This window comes from Drosophila sechellia, chromosome 3L (assembly GCF_004382195.2).
Source record: "Drosophila sechellia strain sech25 chromosome 3L, ASM438219v1, whole genome shotgun sequence".
NCBI lineage: Eukaryota > Metazoa > Arthropoda > Insecta > Diptera > Drosophilidae > Drosophila > Drosophila sechellia.
The window spans coordinates 4,318,076-4,343,488 of NC_045951.1; the positions used below are offsets into that span (position 1 = coordinate 4,318,076).

The 25,413-nt window shown below is 41.1% G+C and overlaps 4 protein-coding genes across 9 annotated transcripts in view; 2 read left to right on the forward strand and 2 right to left on the reverse strand.

Annotated features, from left to right (window-relative positions):
* The window catches only part of LOC6610771 (formin-binding protein 1-like), a 31,405-nt gene extending 9,526 nt beyond the window's left edge, over positions 1-21,879 (reverse strand). For 5 of the 6 annotated variants that reach the window (XM_032717853.1, XM_032717852.1, XM_032717851.1 and 2 more), the window contains exons 1-2: positions 21,772-21,878; positions 20,856-20,956 (exon numbers count right to left, since the gene is read on the reverse strand). In XM_032717853.1, the coding sequence (XP_032573744.1) occupies positions 20,856-20,956; positions 21,772-21,784 (114 nt within the window). In that variant the 5' untranslated portion in view covers positions 21,785-21,878. Of the gene's footprint in view, positions 1-20,855; positions 20,957-21,771 lie in introns of all 6 variants that reach the window. The other variant, XM_032717849.1, reaches the window with a different exon arrangement.
* A 460-nt stretch (positions 21,880-22,339) lies between these two features.
* On the forward strand, positions 22,340-23,021 carry LOC6610772 (probable 28S ribosomal protein S6, mitochondrial). Its single transcript, XM_002035302.2, has 2 exons — positions 22,340-22,519; positions 22,586-23,021. The coding sequence occupies exons 1-2, from the start codon at positions 22,475-22,477 to the stop codon at positions 22,982-22,984; spliced, it is 444 nt and encodes a 147-aa protein (XP_002035338.1). The 5' UTR covers positions 22,340-22,474; the 3' UTR covers positions 22,985-23,021.
* A 181-nt stretch (positions 23,022-23,202) lies between these two features.
* LOC6610773 (alpha-tocopherol transfer protein-like) lies at positions 23,203-24,435 on the forward strand. Its single transcript, XM_002035303.2, has 2 exons — positions 23,203-23,573; positions 23,638-24,435. Exons 1-2 carry the CDS (start codon positions 23,269-23,271, stop codon positions 24,266-24,268), a joined length of 936 nt encoding a protein of 311 aa, XP_002035339.1. The 5' UTR covers positions 23,203-23,268; the 3' UTR covers positions 24,269-24,435.
* Positions 24,269-25,252, reverse strand: LOC6610774 (probable RNA methyltransferase CG11342). The gene has a single exon (XM_002035304.2). It carries the CDS (start codon positions 25,178-25,180, stop codon positions 24,464-24,466), a length of 717 nt encoding a protein of 238 aa, XP_002035340.1. The 5' UTR covers positions 25,181-25,252; the 3' UTR covers positions 24,269-24,463.
* Positions 25,253-25,413: the final 161 nt, after the last annotated feature.

The window sequence follows — 25,413 nt, forward strand, 5'->3', positions numbered from 1 at the left end:
CATCAATTCCATTCCATTCCGCTCGACAGAAAATCAAATCAAATTAATTTACTTTTCACACTAACACACTGTGGTGCGCTTGCGCAATATAAACGCCCCCCGCCGGCGGGAAATTGTTTTTCCAATTGATCTGCTTCGGCTGCTCTACCTACCTACATACATATATATAAAAAGAAAAACATATATATATATATGGCCAGGGGTGCATGCGTGCCAGTTTTCCATCTTGTCTGATTAAATGGAATGGCAAATTGCCCGCCGCTTGTTGGGGCAGGAAAGTTGCCATTAGCGCTATTGATTTATATAAATGTTTAATGATAGGCCGCAAGTCAAATGCATTGATTGAGATAAGTTGATGCTGTCGCCGGGTTTATGAGGTGAGAATGGAATGTCTGGTGGTCTGGGAGTGGCATTCTGGTTCTATGTGCGATCCATCCATCGATCGATCGATCATCGATTGATTAGAGGGAATGTGGGAAGCACTTATGTTTTGCCTGATATTTTTCACTGAATTACTATGGTTGCCGTGAGGCCGAACATGATCGCTGTCGCTCATCCAATGTGGCTGCGAGGCTCCGCATCTGACATTGATAGACGACTCTCGAGGTTATTTGCCAATCGGATCGCATTGTTGACCTTGACCGGATCGCGATGCGATGCGATTCCATGAGCGGAGGCAGTCTGCGCATATAAGGAGTGGAGTCGAATGGCTACGGAATCAAGGGTCTTTCCAATTGGCTTCGAGTTGAAGGAGCACATGTGCCGTGTCGCCAACTATCTGGTTTTGCTCGCAACGCGGGTTAATGACAAATTTAAATAATGTTTATTTACTTAAGCAAGCCAAGCCGGAAGATTAATGTCGCCGCATCCCAAAAAGCTGCCTGGCCAACACTAACAAGCTGGCCAATAAATCATGGCGAAAGTTTTACATGGGGGCATCATCATAATCATCACCATCACCATCATCGTCAGCTTTGGATGTCACAGACTTTATTAGCAAAAGGCCCCAATCCAAAAACGCATCTCGAATTCAATCCCGATTCCCATTCCCAGCCGAAGTCGAAGCCACTTGATGACTTTCACTCGACACAAGTTAGTTCATCACCGTCATCTCTCGGGGCTCGTCAAAAACAACAATCAACAAAATGTAGCAATAAGAATGGGCAAGATATAATACTTACAACAAAAACCCAACCCCAGGCGAAACAATGACAATAAAAAGCAATAAAGAAATTAACAAATTGCTGGCAAGAGAAATAAAACATTGAAAAGTGTTAGATTCGATTGAAGATTGTCATCGATTGTTTGGGTTCAATTTTTTTCTTTTTTTTTTGGAAGGGTAAGTTTGAGCATTCCAAGTCGAGGAATGTGCGATGGGTTGCACCCAGTATAAGGGCATTCCATTAACCATTAAACAGACCCGCCTGACACCGCTCAGTGGGTCAAGATTGAAGGCTGATCCGATTGATTAAACGCATTTGTTGCCCTTTATTTGTTCAACACATTGTATTGTATTGTATTGTGGTTTGTTCTTCAATCAATTTAATCGTGGTTTCGAATCACTTTTCAGGGCTCGTGACACTCGATCAAAAAGGAAATGGGCCGGCGGAAAGTGGAACGGGGACAAGAACTCAAAGTGGTAAATATTGTTGATAATCGAGAAGGAAATTCATGTGTATATTGGTTTGTATTGCGAAAATGAATATGATAACCATATAAATAATTTACAACTACAATATAAAGTTTTAACATATCAATAATATCGGGTGTGAAAGTGGTAACTATTCATAATTATACCATCTCACTTGTTAATATTATCATGCTACATACTTCTAAAACAACAATATAATCATAATTATATATATATGCATTCTCAACACTAGACAGCTTTTTGTTCGTTTTTTGAGGTTGGTTAGTTATCGCATAGGAAGTACTTATTGCATTTCAACCACGAAACCAGTTAACTGTAGAACCCGCCGATAGCAACAATTTCGTGTATAATTTATGATAGTTGCATTAGATAATGTACATAACCCACGGCGATCTAGTAAAATGGCAGTAACCACTGTAATCAGGGAGCAGAAACCAGACAATTGCATAACATTGGCAACGTGCAACGGTAAACGGAAATCTGCTTGGCCCAAAGACCCCGAGCGCCCTGTCAATTGTCTTTATGCAACAACTACCACTTTGCCAGCCGAATGCAACTGCAACTGCAACAGAAGAGGGTGTCAATTGAAGCAGAAAGCGTTGACGGCGACTGTCTGGCATTTGTCTATATACACATATATATCTGTACCAGATATATATCCACCGATCGGTTGGGTTAATACTGCGCGTACATTATGGTTCCTGTTTTGCATTAGCATCACAGTAGTGGTGCACTCGACCAGAAACGTTGGCTTCCTTTTGCCTCGGCTTTGGCTTTGGCTTTTGTTTTGGTTTTCCAATGTTTCAGTGCTTCAGTTTTCCAGGCGATTAGGAGAGAGACCCAGTTTTTGACGACCGACTAACCGAGCTGGCAATGCCAACGGCTAAAACTAAATAAAACTGGGTAACAGGTGCACCAACTGCTTTTGGCTTTGGGTTGCCATTGCTACTGCTATTGGTATTGCAACCAACGATTTTGTTACCACCGTCGCGTTCGTGTTTTGTTTCTGAGCTGCGGTTTTGGAAGCCATATTCACAGCGGCTCAAACAAAATGGGGTGGCTTAAACAGCGAATCTAGCCAGAGTTAGTTAACAACTGCATTGGCGGACTGGAATTGGGTGGATATGTAGCTGATTATTATAAGAACACAAAAGCGGAAGGCGTTGTTAGCTTGAGTCATCAATAATGTTCATTTGACATTCCACTGAGTGACACTTCATTGAACAAAGAATTATTCATTGCTTTTAATTAAATTCAGAATTTAATATGAATAAAAAGTATAGCTTGTAATGCATCTGCTTTTATGAATATGTTTATTTATATGTTTATATATATTTCAATGCAGTTACGACTGCATTTTCTAGCAGTGCATCCGCGACGAATTCTTGGAGAGGAACAACGGATTCAGCTCATGGGCAGCCGCCCAATGGAAGTTCCGCAGCACGCGTTTTTATCGGCAGCGGACGTGGCACGCAAACAACTGCAGCAGCAACAGCAGCAGCGGCAACAACTGCAACTGCAACTGCAGCAGCAACAAGCACAACAGCGACATATTCATTGCAGCTGATAAGCAGGGGAAGTAATACACACACACACATACACAAGTGTGTTGGAAAAGTGGGGGGTTCGTATGTATAGTATATATATATAGTATATATATCGATAGTGAAGTTGACCGCCCGGCATGACGATGAATTGTTTGTTTGATGTGCTGCACCCAGTCGACATTTAGTGGATGACGATGATGTCCACTGATGACTGTTCCCTTGGCCGACGCAAATTGACATTGCCCCCAGTGAGTGCAACATGCAGCTCGTGGCGGCACGTCTATACATATGTCTATTGGCTTCCGCCACGCCCCCTTTTACCGCCTGCAATTTGATGGACTTTTTTTTCTGTTTTTTTCAGTTTAGCATGACAACGTTTGGGCGGCGCCTTTGTTAGTCGTGACGTCTAATGAAAATGCTGCATACGAGAAAGCTTTACGGCCAGTTTTTTTTAAGCTTTTATCAGTTTTTCCATTAAGCCAGGTCAGTGCGATGACCCCAGTAAATCAGTCGGTTCATCAAATACATCTATAGTTCCACTTCCCACATTAAAGATTATGTAGAAAAATGAACGGATTTAGTATAGACAAATAGACAAATTTTCTCTTTAGTGTAACAACTTGTTTTAGCTCATCAAGAAATACCCACATGAATAACAACTTCAAGTGCAATTTAGTGGCGGTTTTCCGCAGAAATTTCCCTACAAATTTGCAAAGACAATGAGTGGGAGACAAACGAAACTAAAGAAGCAACTCCTGACCCGTTTTCTTGCCATTTTCTATTTCCATTTCTATTTATAAGCGGCTTTTTCTGCTCATTTTCAGTTAATTTGCTGTAACGATTTTCCGCCTCAATGCTGCTCCGTGGAAAACTCAACTCTGCCCCATTTCCCGCCCACTCCGCTGGGGGATCTATATTTACATGTCGTTCGCCACTTCCTCTTTATCACCCACTCTCCCATCCACACACAGTGCCTGCAAATTGTTGTTGACAGTGGGAACCCAAAATTAGCACATTAACCCATTCGGTGTCGCTGCCGTTTGTCTCATTCTGGTTATTTGTTTTTTCGCACGCACAAATCGATATTTAGGTCAAGTCGGTCAACATCAAAGAAAAGTTATCCAATTAGATTGAAGTACAGTGCCCACATAGAGTGCATTTCAAGCATAAAACAGAAGTAAAAGATCTTAGAACCGAATAAGTGGCTAATAAATTGCCGCAACTTGATAATTACACATGTAAATTTGCAATCATGCAAGCGAATGAATAAATGAATAAATCAAGCGACGCCTTTTCACAGTTAAAAATGTGGAAATTCAACAGAGAGGCGGAAAAAACGAGAAAAGCTGACAGCCAAAAAACCCCGAGCAGCAACATGATCTTGGCCAGAAGCAGCAGCTCAACCGGATAATGCTCATGGCTGAAACGCAAAACAGGAAGCATAAAACATCGGCCAGAATGAATAGCATACATATGTTGTCGCTGCTTTCTGGCCATCGTGTGTGAACCGTTAGTTGGTCAGCGCAAAGTTGTAATCATAAAAATAGTTGAGCCACTTCGTTCAGTTGAACTTTAACTTTCAACGTGGCCAGAAGAAACAGAAGTCGCAACTCGCCGGCAGCAGAAGCCGTTGGTCAAGTACTGAATACCCGGTTCCAAGATCATTAGAGATGGCCAGCCCCAAACGGTGCCTGCAAATGAATAATATGAGTGGATTGGCCTCCAGGCTGGTGATTGCTGATGAATAGTTCTTGGGACGGAGCGAAAGATCAAAGGTGCACTCCTGCACTCCTAATCATTTGTAATTTTATGGGCAGACATGTAAAATAGTCATGTTATTACTCATAATATTTTATGTTTTTTGAAATCGATGAGCTAAGATTCATTTTGAAATAGGTAGAATCATTTGAATGGCAATCAAGAATAGCATGGAAATATTTACCACGATGATTTCTAACAATAATTTCCAATCAAATAACACTTTCCAACACTATTTACGTTCGATTTCCTTTAGAGCACTAATATTCCCCTAATTTCTAAAAGAAACTAAGCCACTTTTTCGCGGTGCATTACCAACTTGTTTGGCCCAATCTTGGTTCAATCTAACGCAGGCAATCGAAGCCCAATTGCATTTCGGTTATGCAAAGAATCAAATCACATTTAAGCGGCGACATTTAATTGCAAACTGGTTGTCCAGTTAACCACCTGCGGGGCATTCTTGTTGGTGGTTTCATTGGTTGCTTTCAGCCCCGCCGGGTACACACACACACACACTAGCTCACCCAAAATTCCACATAGCTATCCCTGGGATCCAAAATGGTTGCAACTCCGGACTCGCTGAGGCTGCGCTGAGCCGCATTCAAATAGCCGAGCAGGCAGTTCATGTTGAGAGCCACGAACGAACTAATTGACCAACTGTTCCAGCCAGTTAAGTGGTCTCCAATGGCCGCAAGAAATGTGGTAGAAAAAGCACAGATGGGGTGGGTAGAAAATGTTCAAGATAAGCCAAGAATTTCGTAACATGTGCCATCCAAGATGAGGGAGTGCTGGCTGCCCAGATAGAGATAGAAACCGAACTCACTGCTCATTTCTTCTTCGCTATTATTATTATTATAATTATTATTATACTGATTTATATTTCGCTGATTGCCCGCTGTCCAAGTAACCTCGAAACGTGCCAAAACCGCAAAGATCTGTCATATTGTACAGAGCAGCTGGTCCAAAACCCAGTCAGCAAACAGTTGACAATTGGCGCTCGTTAGGTGAACACAGGGCACAAACAAGAGGGAAGTTGGCCAGACTTAAGACTTAAGTTTTGCTTACAAGTCGAACTATAAGTACGACAAACGCTTCCGGACGGAATCCGCCTTATATACCAAGCTTATACATATACGGAGTGGATCTCTGGCTGAGAAGCGCCATTCAAGTTAATTTGCTCCAATTATGAAAATGCCCATGTGCTCATTAAACTTAATTGAGAACTGAGAAAAGAAGAAGGCGAACCAGAGAAGACGCTCTGCAAGCACAAATAAAAACAAAAGATTGGTATATCTAAAAAACTGAGCACTGAGTGAATGAGTGAATAAAATGATTGAATGACATTCGTGCCAAACGGATCAACGCATTTTCTTTTCCTACCATAAAAATACTACAATTTATTGTCGAGAAGTAAGTAAAAAAAAGGCCAATCTAAGCACAAACTCCATCTTAGCCCAAACAAGCATCTTAGGAAATAAGATGAGAGACTATAATTTACACTGTGATTTAAAATAGCAAAAATGTAGGATTGTAAATTCCTTAGCTTTAGTTTTTATGTTCTTATCAAGTCATTTAAATGATGTGCCCTAGATTGATAATTAATTAAGTTTGAGTGATTAATAATCTTATTCACTTTAGATTAGATTAATGAGATGACAAAATGAGGTCAGCAAAGATTCTTCAACACAGTTTCCCAACTTTATAAGCTAAAAAAGCAACTATTTATTCCAGTGCACTTCACATTCCATTTTGATGGGAAGCAAAAATCTGGCGTCTAGCGTTTTTTATGTACTTTATGTGACTTAACCATTTTTCAGGCACATTTTGCGTAAATCTTGCAACAAAATGACCACGAAAGCTTAATCTTTTTTCAGCTAATGTCGCTGCGGATGCCGCTGAGAGGCTAAAAATATGAAACAAAAACATAAGGGGCTAGCTGGTCGGATCGACGAAGATGGAACATAGAAGCGGTTGTAAGCTGTAAGGCTAAAAGAGCTGAAAGCAAAAAGAGCTATAAATTTGCAGCCACATTCTTTGGGAACGGGCCAAAGCCGCCGAACAGGTTGAACTACTTTGGTCGAGCAGAAATCCCAGCGGCAGCAGAACCATGGCCAATAATTCCGAGTTCCAACTTGAGAGCTCCAGCTGCAACTGCAAGACCGGACATTCGATGGACGTTTTAGGAGCGGCATGGCTTCGACATCGCCCAGAACCAGCGATTGGATAAAGCTGCTCCGCTCTATAAATAGAGCCCTGGTCGCGCCTTATCAGCCTCGATCCGCGTGGCCAGAGTTTCGCTTTTCAAGTCTCTGGCTTTTTTCCTTTTCTTTTCTTTTTGTTTCTTTTTTCACTCGCTCTCGAGTGGCCATAAAAATTTGTTGCATTTCCGTTGGCTTGTACAAGAAAATATGCAGCAACTCTCTTGCAACTTGCCACTTGCAACTTGCGGCTTGCGACTGGCAACTTGCAACGCTGAAAACTGGAGCAACAACAAAGGCTGGGCAGCATTTTCCGAGTAACTCATTTCTCATGTCTTTACTTTCAGCTCTTCAAAGTTATCATTAATCTCGGCACAGCAACGAGATGCACACAGCACATCTATCTGTGGGCTGTATGCTATATGCGATACGAGATCGTTACCGGTAATTAAAATTTCTCACATATGTATGTGAGTATTTACATAGTCTGTGATTATACGAGGCGATAGCTTCGTGGAAAACAAGGTGGCAATTAGGCGGGACTGAAAACCAGCCATATAATGCAAATAGTTGGTAGTCCACGATCCGTAGAACAGAATGGATTACTCTCACCGTCTTTTAAATGCCAGCAAAGAGGAAATGTTTACAGCACAGCCAACTGCAATCCATTAGCTATTTTTATAGCAGCACAAAAGCACAAAAATAACAAACAAAATCTACACATATTTCTTAGAGCGGGAATATTGCCATTTCCATATATTTATGAGCCATGGAAATGCAGGGGGGAAATGGCGGGTATAAAACGCAGACACTTTTACTTGGCGGGTGGGAAAACTTGATCAATTTCCTGCAGCGTCTGCTTCCGAACTTGTGGGTGCACCCTGCTGACTTCCCTGCCATTTCGTTCGTACTTACTACAGACAACGGGGCGTATGAGCAATAAATTAAGCGCTGCCTTTTCGCCCAGCAAGTCAACTCAAAAGTCAATTAATAACAAACAGCTATCTACAGAAAAAAACGACAGCATTTCACTGACCAGACAAACATCTCGATGTTGCGGCATCGCAGCTGCACTTGAAGATCTGGCCAATCTATAGATGCACTTGGAAAAAATTGTGCGAACAATGAAGAGTATTCAACAGCTACTAGAGATTAGACTAGCTGACCTTCGACTATCACTATCAGGGATACTGTTCTTTCTATATATCTACATATCTGATCATTTAAAAATATACCATTCAATAGAATGCAGATTTTGTGTTGTGTGCCACTGAGAGTTGATTGCCTAGTGACGTCACGGAATGCTTGCAACCCGACTTTTTGACCAGTTCAAAAAGGTTAACTCGGTTTCGCCTTCGGCCATCGAACGTGAGAGAGTTTCAGTCTTTGGCAAAGTTATTTGAAGCCATCTTTTTTTTTTAGTTGCTTTGTATTATGGATTTTGTTTATTTCTAAGCGCCTCATTGTTTCCACAACCCAATCTCATTCGGCGTCAATGTCAATTCCGAACCTCAATTGCCCCGCCAAAGTCCAAGTCCAAGCGACTAACTAAGTAACAGCCGCAGTTCAAACATTTAGACAATTGCCGCGCCGTCACAAACGCTTCCAATTAAGTCGGTGAAAAGCGGAGGAAAGTACGAAATCTAGAAACAACACCAAGCCCATGTAAATTGCCTAACCAGCTGGACTTCGAAAAGATCGGGGAGCAGGAGTTCACAAGGGTGTGGGTTAAACACGTGCCTGGTCAGCTCTTTTTGCACGGTAACTTTTACATTGAAGGTGATTTGATTGTTTTGTTACCGCCTCGAAAACAGATATTTTGGAAAGAATGTAACATCAATTAAAAAACTGATTTCTATGCTATCGTATAGATGTATTTTTTCTCGACTATCATATACCCATTACTCCATTACTGGAATTTATATGGGGCTATAACGTACGTTTCCATGTTACAGTTCATTCATGTATGAGCCAATTTTCCAATTATGCAGGGTATTTTCTAGTCGACTCCCTGCACGAATGTCAGTCTGATTCTGAAATTGAGTAGGGCAAATAAAAGAAAGGGGAAAAGTGAAGGCGGCGGGAGGAATTGAGGAAGTGAGAGGGCCGCCGCTGGGGGAGTGTCCGTCCAAATAGCCGCAAAAGTGAAAATCTAAACCAGAGCCAAATGAATTCTGGTTTCAATTGCCCGCGGTTTGAGTTTGCCATTGTTTAGACACGAGTTTTGTTTTACTTTTACGAGGGCTTCGAAAGGTCTGGCCGCTGAGTTTCAGACTGTTCCAGCTGCCTGACGACACTAAATGCAGTCTGCATGCGATGATGCGGAGGATGTGGAGGCTACAGAGGATGGTTGGAGCGGATGGTCAGGAGTTGGCAACATTTTAGCAGCCAGCGAGAAACCAAATCGAAACTAGTTTCGTGGTGCCCCAAAGTGCCAGCCAGTCTGGGGGGCACGAGTGAATGAGTGAGGGACTGGACCCGAGACTCGGATACTGGGTCTGGGTCTGTGGCGTTCCATTGTTTCTTCGCCCAGCTCAGCTGGCCTGGTTCAATTTTTCCAAATGGATAACGCCTCGGCGGCGTCCAGGGGAAAAATGTTGGATGGAAAATCATTAAGCATGTTGCGGTGATTTCATAACAAGTGTTGCCAAATGTTCCAATACAATCGGCCTATAATTTAAGATCTTTTCATGTGTACATATATATATATATTGGCGTGGGCGAATGATTTTCCTTTGCAGAAAATTCGTATAGCTTGAGTGGATTTTCATTGGGAATTCTCTCTCTGTGCTGTTTTCGATTATATTCAGCTAAGAATAGGTTTATTTCTTTTATATATTTTCCGTTAATTGTGTGGGCCGTTAGGTATTCTAAAATTTCCCCAAAATACAATATAAATGTTGCATTAACTGTTAGCTTTGAGTGCAACATTGAAATGCCGTTAAGAAGATTCTCTAAAGAAAAGAAATTTATATGCAAATTAGGCCTCAACTTTGATGACCCAACAGGCTTAAATGACCTGGCGGCGCTTCTTAAATTCTATTGAAATGATATTTCATTTGTTTATTACGAATATCTTTGGTATTTGTCTGTTAGAAAACGATTTTCACCTGTGCGAATGAACAAAAGGGAAGACACAGTGGTTGAGGAGGGATCGTAAAACGAAATCAACTTCCAATTTGTTTATAAAATTATGCAGCTTCCCCTTTATTTATTTCTCTTTTACCTTTCCCTAAACCGGTTCTGCACTTGTCAGGAAATTATGAAAGACCCGTCCATAGAATGCATAAATAATAATACTAACAAACAAATGACTAAAGCAAACAAATGAAAAAACAACATCGAAATCATATCTTTTATCAAAACATTTTTTTTTCTGCGCTCCCCACAATGGAAATGCAAATCGAGTTGACGCTTGGAAATCTTTATGATTTGTAATGTTAATTATGACAGAGGGTAGCAATTTCCATTAGTCAGCAAATCAAATCGAGGCGAGACAATAAAGCGAATGCATAATCCATATGAAAACTGAAAGTGCCCAAAAGCGAAATGCGGAAATATAAATATATATACGAATCTATAAAAAAATTATGAACGCACTGCGTTTCAAATACAAATCGATTCGTTTTCGATTTCAATCCAATCCAAAGTAAAAGTAGCCAGCAGGCCCATTTTTGGGAAATCGGGAGAACCGCTTGAGGATTGTCGATACATGGATTTTGTCTGGCCAAGAAAAGTTGGACGTGATGTTTACTAAATAGAATGGAAATGCCTCGGAAATGCGTCAAGGAAAAATCAGTTTTCCAACGGGTGGTGGTGGGTTCCCAGTGTTTTCTTTCTTTTCGGGTTCAGGTTCGATCCACTGACTGGCAGTCAATGTTAACGTAAACATTATTGCGGCTATCTACTCGCTTTTGTTTATAATAAATGCGCTCAAGTCTTATAAAAATAAACTAGCGCTACCGATTGCATTCCGATTGCCTGGAAAATGCACTTCAACTGCAGACTTTTCCGTAATCACAGTGCTTTTCTGCTTAAATTCTTGTTTTTCACGTCGCTTGATTAATGTGACTGGAACTTACCTGCAAGAGAAAGAGAAAATCAGGTTGAACAAAATTCACATCGATGTTTAAATATTTTGTTTAAACCTCGAAATACATATAATTTTCCCGAAAGTCTTTATTTATACGGAAGTCTGATTCGATGAAAGAGTAATTTACATTTATTTTTTCTTTGATTTTACTTTTAATTATTCTTTGATTTATGCTACAGGATGGAACATTTACAAGTTAACAAACAAAGAATGCAATAAATAAAATTGAGATATAAAAGAACTAATTTATTTCCAAAATGTCTTTATAAATAAAATGTATCTAAGTAAAATTCCAAGCATATATAAATTTATGCCGATAAAGACTGTATTCCATAAAACAGCTCACATTCCACTCATCAACTAGGAGCAAAGTCAATGAGCTCGCCACAAAGCACTTATTTATTGTATGTTCTTCGCAAATCAGGGCTACCATCTTGCCATAATAGTATTAACTGAAGTTGACGTCGCATCTTCTTATTCACGGCAAACAAGCAAACAAATACTAGACACGAACACTCACTCACACGGATGCAAAATAGTTGGCAGCTGCCTCAAGTTTGCACAGTTTTTCACAATGACGGCGGGTGCAATGCTCCGGGTATCCCCTTTCTGGTACCCCAAACCCAGCCCCCTCCCCTTCTTGCAACTCTCTGCTCCACTTGCAACCGAGCAGCGTGTGCAACTTTTATGCCTTCTTCGTCGCCATCTGCAGCTCCCACTGGCATACCTTATGCCTCGTGTATGCTGGTGCCTCAACCTCAAGCCCCTCCAGCTACTCGAATCCACTGTACTCCGTCTCCATTACTCATGGAGAGCCCGGCCCAGCCCATTCTCCGTTTAGCAACGTTTTATGGCGGCGAACTGCAGTTTTTAATAATATTATGTGGCACGTTTGAGTGGCAACTATGTTGCCACCTAATTTACCGACGCCTTTTCACCAGAGCATAGCAGGGCAACTTTATAACTTTTTTGACATTACTAGAGCAACGCCCAAAAGTTATAGGACTTTCATGCAGTGCATTATGCGCTTATATTGAACTTAAGAATAGATTATGTTGATGGGTATTAGATCTTGCACTTTTTACCGACGATGGTTATGCAAAAGAAAGCAGATAAACCGATCCTCTGCCATTATAGCCATATCAGTGCACTTTCTCACGGTTGGCCAAGGAAATCGCAGTGCAACAAAGCATGGAAAACAAAGACCGGCAGCTGTGGATGCAGCTGATGAAGCGATTTGGTTCGTTAATGGATGCTTTTTATTTGAAACTGTCATAAAACATCAAAAGGCAGACAAAACGACACGCGTTCATCGAAATTACGAAAAAAATGAATCAGGACTGTGCAGAAATGGAAAGCGACCCCAAAAGCATATGGATGGATGAAATGGATGGGATGTGATGAGTCAAGGGACTGGAGATCAGGGTCCGCAGAATCGATTTTAATGCAACTTCCTGCGGTTCAATGACTTCGCTCAGCAACATGTTGCGGCAACACTTTCAGTCTTATCGCCAAAGTATTTAACGATTTCCGCCATAGCTCCTCCATGTGGAGGAGTTCCAACTTGCCCACACAAAAAAAAAAATCTGAAAAAGTTAAGAAAAAAGGCAACAAAGTTTGTTCGAATTTTTGCAACAAACAGCATGGCCAAGCAAGCAGCAAATTTATGTATTTCTGAACGCAAAAAATACTTCAGTTTTGGCAAGGCTTATGTTTTGGGCCTGTCACATGGGCAGGAAATGAAGCTAATTTGTTTTGCGGGTGTGCCATCAACTGTTTTTTTCTTTCTTCCATCAAGGGGTTGAGGAATACCAAAGGCGGTTCCTCTAAAAATTAAAAAAACGTTATTATACGAAACCCAAACTAAAGGAAACGCAAGCCACGCAGGCCTTCGCTTATGTTTATGACAATGATACAAGCGAAGTCGGGGCTGTGTCCTCAATTCCTCGTTTTTCTTTACTTTGCATAACATTTGATGACGAAACGGGGAGCACAGCCAGTCCTTTGTGTGATTCCCCTGCCTTTGAACTTGCCATCCAGCAGGCGGAAAAAGCTCCTTTTGAATAGGGCCAAAGCTGTGACAGCTTCCCCGCGATTACAGGACACTCGAAAAATATTTTTAAAAAATCTAAACATATATATTTAAATTTTGAAAAATGATTAAGCAATATAGTTTGAACAAATATTATTTTCTACTTAATAATATAAAATATCCCATGATATATGAATATTAGTGATTCACAAAATATTTTAGAAATCAAAATGTTATTTATTACTAGAAATCAGAATTTTATTCGCATTATTAACGTTTAAAAAAGTACAATGAAGCAGCCTTTTGCATAATTCATATGCCAGCTTATGTGAAAATTCGCCCCCTTTTTAAACCCCCATTTCCTGCAGTGATCCCCTTCAAACAAACAATGTCGCATGCCGCACACAGCGAAAAAAAAAATATAAAACAAACATCGTAATCATACTAGCGGCATTACATGGGGGGTTTCTGCGAGTGGATGGTTGGTGTTTGGGTGGCTTTGGGTGGGTCTGAAGGACAAGCTGGCCCAGCTGATGAGTCATACGTGGGAGGGTGGAAGCGCAACAGCGGAATCAGGAGGCGGCAAGGCCACCCCCTTTCGGGTGAGTCAGTCGGAGGAAGTGGGTGACTCAAAAGAAAAGCGTCTCTTTTATCAACTAGCTGGATGGATGTAAATAATGAAACGTGTTGCTAGATCCAACGGCTAAAACGTGATACAAACTGGCATTAGGGCACATTTTCACATATATATACTTTCAGGGGATTTAGAACAAAGGGCATCGGTTGCCATGACGTCCCATTTACCACTTCAATTCGAGTGCATTTTGGACAGGCAAACAATAAGAAACGGGGTTGCCCGATCCAACTGCAATTTCAAGTGATTTGTGGCCGATTTCTGGCAAAATGGCACACACTCCCGCTGGAAACCCAGATCCACTCGAAAGGAGAGCTCTCCAGGCATTAACTTGACTTGGTCATGAGCCATCAGCGACCACATGTCGCCATTGCCACACCGAAAGTCTGCGAAGTCAGAAGGCGTAAATGAATTATTGCCGCCTGTCCATAAATCTCTAGACTAATTAATAAATGGTGGAATAAACAAAAGAAAAACAAAAGTTGACAGTGCAGGGTCAAAGTTGAGCCCAGTGAACCTGTTGATAATGAGCAACGGAAAAGCGTTCTTATCGAACAGGCAAACAAACTACTAAAATTCCAAACAACCAAACGTAGCGAGCCAGATCCACATAATTACTATAAAGCACAGATAAAAATACTTTAATTAATAATTTGATCTCAGGTTATCTATTTGAAATCGATATGTATCTTTTCTTGTGGGAGTTTTTTTCTCCAGCGACTTTAGCTTTCTATGCGCACATCATAAATCTTCGCGTGGAATTTTAATTATTATCCAAAATCGAATACTTTGATTCATGATTTGGCTTTCTGTAGTTTTTGCCATCGGTTCGAACCACACCCAAATTGGCCATGTTGTTTCCACCCGCCACTATAATTGAATTTGGCCTTTGTTTCCCTCAGGCAACCACGAAAACAAAAAATATTCTAGCAGATACGTAGCACTGGCCACATTGTGTATCTAATGTCTAACTAATATTTACTTATTAACCTTTGCTGATATGATATGATATGTGTGTGAGCTTTGTTTTTTTTTTTGTGGGCGATTGTGAGTGTGCTTAGTCAAACAAAAATTGTTTGGCTTGAAAACGAAACGCTAAATTTCACATACTCTAGTCAACATTTTGCGGCAAACGATCTTGATGTTATTTTATATATGTTTGTAGGTGAGATAAATCATTTCGAGACAAATTTGCTTATGCTAATAAAGCGCAAAAATCTTGAAAGGATTGAGTGATATATACGTAAATATTTTTCAATGTCACTTTTTGATGGGCAAACTTTAGAAAGAGTGTTATCTTCTAGAAAATATTTATGTAGTTAGATTTACTTTCCTAATATCTTTACAATAAATAAATCTATTGCCTTTAATAGGCAATATTCCCATAATTTCGATAGGGTGCTTAATCTATTTCTGATACGACGCCAGGCAATCCCTCTGCCTTCGACCGATAAAAAGAGTCCCACAAATTCAATAAACTGAGTCGGGGATTTTTTTTCACCTGTTGGTGTGCGTGTCTATATAGATTTTATGACCAGCAACAGGTTCATTTAATTTAGTCACATCAGCCGTATGTGCTGATAAGTTTTCTTCTGACACATCGCCAGCGAAAAAAAACGATACAAACTAAACTGAAACGACATGCCCAGTGAATCTCAAAACTCTAAAACTTTAAATAGTTATAATTAATTCTGTGCAAGTTATTTCTCCACCTGAATCAGCAGCAGGTATTTGTAAACAAAAGCGAATATCTGACTCACTGGAAATGGCAACAAATTGATTTGTTTCGGAAACGCCAAGGTGTTAATTGAAATACAGAAATTCGGCAGCATTCCGTTCACGTTCTTAGCACTATAAGTATTTATTTATTCCACAAGGAACGTACATATGTGGAAATATTTCTAAACTATGCTTTTACTTACTTATCTGAACACATGGTCAAACTAAGCTTAAGTTGGTCAACTTATCGCAACGGAGGCTCTGAATTAAAGGAAGTGAGTGCGTAATATATGTACGTACTTATCGCACAAGAATTTGAAACTTATCTTTGAAATGTTTTCACAACAAGAAAAGTATAATATTTAATGTTAATAATCACTCTCATGTGGTGCAAAAATGCCGGGGCAGTGGCACAAATTCAAAATGGTCAACGCAGGCGCCACAACCGATTTTTATTTCAAACTCCAACGGTTGCAATTTGCATTTTAAAAGGTTTTCTGGCTGCACTGCTGCAAAAGTATCTGAATGGTGATTAGTATGCATACGGCGCAAATTGGCTGAAGGCTACTGAAATCAATAGACGCCACGACAGACGGATTGCAAAAAAAAAAAAACAACTTGGAAAATGGCAACGACAAAACGTGCAAAATGCTAAAATGCAAACAAAAAGTAATAATCTTTTTACAATGCACTGCCCCAAACGATGTGTATAGAATTCACAATCGAGTTATGAGTCGCACAGCGAAGGATACTCATATGTGGATGGATCGTAAGAGATATATTCAGTGGAATGTTCAGATAACATAGTTCAACCATCTCAGCTTATTCTAATATTCATCTTATTCATATTTGAAGTACATCTTTTTGTTCATTAGATTATTTTTACATCAAGAACTTTTACATAAACCGTTCGCCGAAAAAAAATTCCCCACACAAATTCTGTTAAAAAATGCTTTCGGAATATTTTCAACCATTTTGACACTTGCACCATCCATACTCGGAACCCCTTAGCCATTTGCCAAATAAATATCGCCTTAGTCAGCTTTTCAACGACGTCTCGGATTGCTGCCAAATTCGTTCGAGTTGCAATCTCCGCATCCGGATGCAATAAAATCAGCGAAAATGTTTTTGCAACCCCCCGTGGTGAGCGTGAACTTGGAAAATTCCCTTGAGTAAGCCAGAAACTATTTTGATTGTATATTAGGGCGACATATTGCAGGGAGGACATGTGCAAGGAGCAAGGAAAATCGATAAGGATAAGGAGCAGGGCAGAGAGCGTTGGCTAGCGATGCAGATTGAGATTTTCAGATAGGGTGCGTTTCGCACGCAGGACGAGAGCAAGTGACGCAGACCCAAGGAGCTGGCCATGGCCTTGAGCCAGGAGTCCACCCCAATTCGCCCTGGATGTCCTGCCCCTGACACTTGCGCTCGCTTAATTGGAATTGTGCCCAAGGAGATCTTACATACATCCATTTTTCTTTTGGGGAATAGCAAAGAAATGGAAAGGGAAGCAAGACCAAGTGCAGTCTGGAAGAGGGTGATGGTGATAGAATTTCAATCATGGCGGACACGTTTGAAATAGAAAAGCATTCATTCATCCCCAGCCAGGTCCTCCCCCTCGGCAATGGACATGCTGCGAAAAGATATACGAGCTTCGACTTTATTTCTTGCGTTTTTTATGGAGCGCACCGGCGCACAGTTCCTTACAAGAGCATGTCCACACCCCGGACGCATAAAAAATGCTTTATGATCTCCGTTCAACAAGTTGGGGCAACTGGAACCTTAAGCCGTTCCCCAATTCGATACACAAATACTTATTTGCTAATTGCTCGGGTGAACGTCTTTCGGCGCGGTGAATGTTTCGCTTTTATTTTGTTTGCCGTCTTGGGCCTCTCAATGTCATGTGAAAACTGATCGAAAACGATCACCAGCAGCATTTCAAATTGCATGAAACTTATTTACACAGTGCTCGACAACATTAAACAGCTGCACTCGAATCGACTCGATGGCATTGAACGTTGAGTGTGGATCACAGAGGTCTGGAATTGTGAGGACGGGTGTAAAAAAAGTGCAGTCATCGGTTTGAGTGATACTGCACAGAGTGCGCCAGTAGAACCAGCTGATTATATATAGGGTATGACAGAACAGAGCACTCAAATGAAGACAAATTGATCATGGAGCAAGTATATTTAGAGCCAAACAAATTAGAACAAGTTACAGCTCCATTACAATTCTGAAAAAGTGCTCTAGGAAATATTTACTGGAATATTTCCAGATAAAACTGGTGACTACTTTGTTATTTGTTACTTGTTTAATAAGTTCACTAACAGCAACGACAGCGCAAACAAATAGTTGATAAATAAAAGTTGAGAAGGTTTTACTAAGACATTTTGAGCTCCTAAAAGGATGTTAAGCTCCTCGAACTAAGTCCTCAAAAACTATAGCATAGTATAGAACGAATTTTCTGGCAACAAAACCATATTTAATTCAATATACTTTGTCTAGACCCGACGCACTTTGAAATTACAAAAACACTGACTATTTTTAGGCACACTCTGTAGACTCGAAAGAAAATCCAAGTGGCTGCGAGAAAGAGCGAGGGCGATGACGGAAAAGGTAGGCAGATACAATGTGGGCGGGGTGGTGTTTTCCCAAAAAAGAAATTCCCATCAAATGCAAATGTCGAAATAAATACTTAACAAAAAGCGATCGTATTTAACCAAGTTTCCAAGTCTGCTGTGGCGCAACATTTTACTCATTTTATATTTGGCATTTTTTGCATATGCAAAGCAACGAACGCAACGAACGGCGCATGCTTTAAATTTAATTAAAGTGAAAATCTTGGGTTCGTAAAAAAGTGGGCACTCGAAAAATGCAAAGAAAGTTTTTTTTTCCCGACTGGCGCTTGTTGGCTTTTTTCTGGGCCCACAATTGACCCGCTTAGCCACGCGCTCGATCGCCGCAGTTATTAGCCAGGCCAAGAAACTTGACAGCAGGGGGTGGGGGTGGGGTGAGGGGCGTGTGGCGGACGTAGGCTATGATTTCTGCATTATAAATGTACAATATTATTGCCTTTTTTTAATTTTGTCCGCCTCGCTTTCCATGCACAAATTCAATTAACCGAAATCTTGCTGGTTACACTTTCTTTGGGTTAAGTGGCATATCGAGTATTTCGCCGTGTAGCGTGCAAATCATTATGCAAATATTGAAAATACAGTTTCGGCCATCTGAAGCATAATGTTCGCTTGGCTACCGATTTTAGCCAAGCTAACAAAGCTTCGTGATTGAGTCTGCCAAAGATGTGGTGGGCGGAAAATCGGAGGAGGGGCGCCAGAAACTGGATTTCTACCACTAACATGAGTCACTAAACAAAGTCGCGAAGTCGAGAATAAAGCAAAAAGTCGAACAACAAATTGGCCATAAAAGCTGAAAAGAATTTGTTTATATTCTCGAGAATGTGTGTTTGCTACTGTTCTTTTGTTAAGTTATAAACAATGGTTTATGCCTGCAGTTCGGTTATTATTATTTAAAAATAAGTTTATATGTCCAGCTTTTAATTAGTTCTGTATAAAGTAGTTGTTGTGCTACATTTGTCATTTTGCTTTCCCAACTACCAGCTGCATTTTATTAGTTTTTGCCACATTTCAAGCCGTTTTGAGCCGCAATGCAAATCCGTTGGACAAACACTTGGTAAGCTTTTTAGAGCCCAAAACCAACATTAGACGCTGGCTAAATCCCTGGAACTAAAAACGAGAAAAACTATGGGAAAAAAAGAGCATAAAGTGCCAGCAAACAGATTGCAAAACGATGTCTAGACGTGCAATTTTGGTCCTGACATCGGGGCACCTCCTCTTCATTCGAGGCGAATTTTCCGCTCACACACACACACCAGCACACACGCGCACACACCTACGAGCAGACGCACACCACCGCACATTTTGAGGGTGTGCCGGCTGGCGGCTGCTGTCTGATGAAGGAAAACTACCCCCGAAAGGCGGAAGCCCATCGATATTCGAGTATCCGAATTGAATTGAAATCAGCAAAAACTAAATCGGGCTAAAAAGGCCGAAAAAAGACGCAGCTGAGGCAAGCTAAAATGGTTTTTTGTATTTTATATATATTTTTTTAATCCCCGTATAGACAGGTAAGCTTTAGCTGGGCGTGTCAACGCCCTCGGCCTAAACGAAACATGAAAAGAGCGTCAGAAAAACAGCTGTGAGGCGGAGAATGCCCATAGACAGAGCGGAAAAAACACAAGAAAATAATAATAATAATGTGGAGACCCGGCACTGGAAATCCGATGGATCGAAGTGGAATGTGGGGTCTTTGGCGAAACAGAACGCAAACTATGAGGAAAATAAAAACAACAAGAAAGCAGATATATCCGAAAAATATACATATGCATATGTGTGTGTACACATATTGAATTGAGGCGCACGCTGCTGCTGCTGGCCGTGCTCATATGGCAGCAATTTACATAAAACCCGCAAAACCAGTTTTATTTTTTTTATAAAGTTTCGAGTTCCAACTTGGCCGGCAGCCGGAAAGAGACGGCAATGCAGCGGCAGAGAGAGACGGACGCTTTAAGCGCGCGTTCTTAAAACATTTGCCTGCACTTTGGCTTATGGGAAGCAATTTGTAAAATTCTCACTGCTCGAGCATTTGAGTGGATTTCCTATGGGTAAGCCGGTGACATTGAAATAATAATTAATTGACACGCTTAAGTTCACTGAGATTGGGTATCCAATTAGAAAATGTAGGGTTTTCTGACAGGAAGAATGTGTCAGTTGGTTTCAAAACCGGAATTTCGAGCTTAATTTCTGGTAGTTGGAAAATATTTGAGAAGTAATTGAGTTAACCAAAAATAAAAATGTTTAATGCTCACTTAAAAGTGTGTGGTTTCAATTTGTAATTTTTGATGAATTCTTAACATTTCTTAATATGTTTAAGCACTCTAAGCTCATATACTAGGTTTTGTTTTAACAATGTTGTCGTTTCTAAATTGTATCTATATCTATCTACATTTAGGATAGGAGCTAATGGGAACTTTACATTCTGATCAAGCTAAACTACGAATTTGTTTTGATTTTTATCTATAGAGATACACATTCATATTCCTCAAATAAGCAGAACTATATTTGCCCTATAGAACCCCCTGTTTTATTAATGAAATACGACTTCTTATCGGAAGATATAGCCCCTCCAAATCCAGGAAAAACTCACCCATAGCTCGGTGCCCCAACTCATGTTGTTGGAGTTTTGCGCTGAGTTTTCCGATTCGGCCAGTTTGTTGTTGCTGCTGCTTCTGCTCGATCCGCTTGCCACTGTATTTGTTGTTGCCGTTGTTGTTATAATAATAATAATCCACAGAAGATAATGTAATCCACAGACGGCGAGGAGAGAGGGAGAAAGGTAGAAAGCGAGGGAGAAGAGCAAAAGATGAGAACTTTTATTCGTTTTTGTTTTATATTTTCCCGCAAAGGTTAATTAATTTTATGGCTGCTTTTTCGTTTCATTTTCCGTTTGTTTTTCTATTTTTTTTTTAGCGTTGCGCGACGCGATGTTTAATTTTCTATGAAAGAGAGCAATTCGAGTCAGATATATTTCATTTTTGTTTTTTTTTTTCGGTGGTTGGGCAGGTAAGAAAGCATGTAATTTTAAAAAAGGGTGGCAATGCAGACGTGTCAGTTGCAGCGGCAGGTAGAAAAATGAAACTCTTTTTGGGAGTTGTTTAGTGATAAGTGCAAAATAAGAAAATTCTATGCACTGGCATTTCGATGCGCAAAGAGAGTGAGGAGAGAGAGGGAGCGATGGAGATAGAGAGCGATGCAACTGCATTTCATAATTGAGAAAAGCAAAAAGAGAGGACAATTGGAATTCTACTATTGTTGTATTTACATAATTTCGCACACACACACGCACACAAGTAAACGCAATTTCCGAGTGCACGCACTCTGCTTCTTGCTCTGCCACCGTTTTTTTTTTTGTATTTTGTGCTAACTTATTTTCAGCATTTGCTTTGCAGTTGCAACTTCTTTCGATTTCGGGTTTTATTTAGCGCCTGCACTTTCGTATGCGTCATAATTCGGGCGACATTTGCACACACACACAAGCACACAGTTGGAACACCCGCACTTACACAACGCAAGCATTTGTTTCTCCTTTTTGGCGTGCGAAAAAACAATTTTATCCGCTCGCAACTTTCCGCTCGTTTTTTCACTTCGGCATCAAAACACAGTGTGACCGCCGTATGTTTTAATAGACACACCTCTGCTGTTTGCAGTGTGACCAGAGACCGATGACTAACTAATTTCGCACTTTTTAACATCTAGCGGGGCTATGAACCTATATTGCGACCAACTGTTAAGTTTAATTATTATTAAGTAAAACATATGAAACGAAAGTTAATGCGTGCACCTAGTTTATTATAGTTTTACGTTCATTGTAGTCTTTTTAAATATATTATTGTGGCTTTAAGAACTAATTAAATTATGGAATTACATAATTTTGAAACAAATAAAGAATGCATTCCTTAGCCTTGTAACCAACTTGTTATTGTTGTTTTTAAGGCAAGAGCCTCGTTTATTATTATATATTTTTTATAAATTCTAACATAAATTTGTCTGGAGCAATAGATTTTGACACACTGTGAAGTATAAGCATGTGCGCCAGGCGCTAGGACATTTTTAGTACTTTCCCTGCAACTGCTGTTAACACTATCAGCTGGTGGGTCAACAATTACTTAAGATTTGCTAAACTCTTTAAAGAATTAAAACTTAACAAAAAGAACGTTAATATAAAAAATTAAGTTACTTACCATCTCATACCTTTCACCAGTCACAATGCCTTCCTACGAACTAGCACTGGTGCTCCGCCAATTGCCCCGCGTGAGTATCACATGAAATCTACCGGCAGTTACATAAAAGTAAATAAGAAATGTGCATCGCCCGCAGCCCGAACTGATATCCGTAATTAGGCGAACGGCCGAGTCCATCCTGGACAAGGGCGGCATCATCCGGAAGCTGGAGAACCTGGGATCCCGCGCCCTGCCCCACAAAGTCAGCGAACACGGAGTGGTTCACCGGGAAGGTACCCACTTCACCATTGCCTTCGATACGGCGCCCATGAAGATCGCAGACCTGAAGGAGGAGTTTGGCCGCGACATCGACATCATACGGCGCTACATCTTCAAGGTGGAGGAATCCGAAAAGAAGCCCTGCACGCTGCACGAGGAGATGCTGCCACCCGCGTATCGCAAGGATGTGCAGGAGATCATCGCGGCCGCCCAGAAGAAGCAAAAGAAGAAGTTTAACTACAACTCCTGCCTGGACTACTACCCCTTCCAGAAATAAAACTCCAAATAAAACGCGTTAATTATGTATTCTAAAACCGTTTGTGGGTTCCCCGATCTTTGGCTAATTTAAACTGAAGTATTCCTTATGAAATGCTCCTCTTATCTTAGTACTTTTCACAATGTATGCCTTTGTTTGGTTTATGGCCCCAATCGGACGCTTATCAGTTAATTGATAAAGCTCCGTATAATCGACCATCAATAGAACGTAAATTGGCCAGGTAGTGCCTCAAGAATCGCCGAGTAGTTCACTAGTACTTCCTCCTGACCGCAAACGACCTAGAAATGTCTCCGCAAATACGTCCACTCACGCCGGAGCTGCAAAAAGTGGCCAAGGAGCAGCTCAAGGAGGATCCCGAACGTCTCGAAGCCGATCTGCAGGCGTTCAAGACATGGATCGAGCAGCAGCCGCATCTAAATCCACGAATGGATGACCAGTTTCTAGTGGCCTTCTTGCGCGGCTGCAAGTACAGTTTGGAGCGGGCCAAGTCCAAGTTAGATAAGTACTACACGCTGAAGACCAAGTATCCGGACTATTTCCGAATTACCAACACCACGGATAGCAAGTTCCGGGAGATTCATCAAACGGGGTAAGGATTTTGACGCCAGCTAACTCCAAGATCATTAATTTATCAATGCAATTCTCCTCAACAGTGCCCTCATCTACCTCCCCACTCCGCTTTATGAAAATGGACCTCGCATCGCGATCTGGCGCATGGGATTGGTGCCAGTGGAGAAGTACACAATACTGGAGAGCATGCAAGTGGTCCAGGCAATGCAGGAGATTGCCATTTTGGAGGACGACTACGCCAATGTCAATGGAGTAGTGTTCATTATGGACATGAAGGGTGCCACCGCCGCCCACTTGTTCCAGATGACGCCGTCGATGGCAAAGAAATTCACTGTGTTCTCGGAGGAGGCTCTTCCACTGCGTCTGAAGGCACAGCATTTCATCAACACCATCACCGGATTCGAGCAGCTTTTCAACATGTTCAAGCCAATGATGTCCAAGAAAATGCAGTCTCGCCTGTTTGTGCACGGCAACAAAATGGGGCTCTTGACGGAGCAGATTCCACTAAAATATCTGCCCGAGGAATACGGCGGCGAGAATGGCACCACGCAGGAAATCGTAGCCGCCATGGAGAAGAAGCTGGACGAGTACGCCGATTTCTTCCAGGAAAATGCCAACTTCGGCACCGACGAGAGCCTGCGTCCGGGAAAACCAATTGATTTTGAGGGGCTTTTCGGAGTAGAAGGTTCCTTCAGAAAGCTCAACGTGGACTAGTTTCAGTTTGTAACTTTAAAGATTTTATTTCCTTATCAGCCAGTTGAAAGGTTGTCCAATTTAGTGGCTAAAAACACATTCGTATCAATTGAATCGTTAAATCCAAAAGTAAAAATAGGAATAAAGGATATGCTACGATTCCTCGCAGCAGTTTTAGGTTTCTTCTATTTAACATTGTCCTTTATATCTGAATTATCATCTGTAGAAGCAGATCTTTCGCTGCCATTTAGTTGGTTCGGATTCGAATATCTTTCTTCGGTCCAAAGAGTCTTCCAGGTATTTTTGTATCTGAAGATCCACATCAGATCGCCACTTGAGTTCCAGGAAAAGAGGGAATATCTCTCCGGCTTTTTTCAGGCGTCTCTCTGCTTTCTGATAGCATTTCCAGGGCTGTGGTTCCACCACCAGGAGCTCTGCCAGATTGGAGAGCTTCTGCAGAAAGAATCGCAGGCCTTGATCATGGTGATTCAAGTGAATCCACATGGTAATGGAGTAGCAGCAAATGGCATCAAATTTCTCGAGATTATTCACCTCCATATATGTTTTCACGGATTCAAAGGCACCATCATCGAGGACATCCACGCAGGCGTAGCTCACATCTTTCGGGGACTCATTCTCCTCGGTGGCACGTTGAATCAGCCGAGGGTCTATATCCACTCCCAGGACTTTCACAGACCTGCAAAGACGTTCCTCCAGATATTTATGCATGAGTTGAGTGAGTACACCACAATTGCAGCCCACATCCAGGATGAAATAGGGTTTATCCCTTCGGCATTCTCCATCCTCCAGGGCTGGTAGCCATATGTCCGCATCCGGTAACAGTTTCACGCGTTCCGCGGCGGAACTGAACTGATAATAGTTGAAGAAGTTGCCATATTGAACGGCTCCGGGATCGTTGTTTCTAATTTCCATATTTATAACGTTCAATGATTTCGTGTATTTATTTGTTTTGATTTCACAGAAACATGCTGCTAGAGATGGTCGCTGGGACGATATATCATACATAAATGCCCAACGAAGTTAACATGCCATCTCTAGCAGCGCTGTTAACTGAGTGACCATCTACAATTTTCTCTAGGCCAGTGTTAAAAGGTGTAGTTTTAAAAAACCGCCAAATTCAAATTGCATCTCCAAGTAAAACTCAC

What these genes read in the sequence shown, in the direction of transcription:
- LOC6610772 (XM_002035302.2), top strand. Translation starts at nt 22,475, where the DNA reads ATGCCTTCCTACGAACTAGCACTGGTGCTCCGCCAATTGCCCCGC. An exon ending in TGCTCCGCCAATTGCCCCGC is followed by an intron (nt 22,520 to 22,585) that starts GTGAGTATCACA and finishes CATCGCCCGCAG; the next exon opens with CCCGAACTGATATCCGTAAT.
- LOC6610773 (XM_002035303.2), top strand. Translation starts at nt 23,269, where the DNA reads ATGTCTCCGCAAATACGTCCACTCACGCCGGAGCTGCAAAAAGTGGCC. An exon ending in CGGGAGATTCATCAAACGGG is followed by an intron (nt 23,574 to 23,637) that starts GTAAGGATTTTG and finishes TCTCCTCAACAG; the next exon opens with TGCCCTCATCTACCTCCCCA.
- LOC6610774 (XM_002035304.2), bottom strand. Translation starts at nt 25,180, where the DNA reads ATGGAAATTAGAAACAACGATCCCGGAGCCGTTCAATATGGCAACTTC.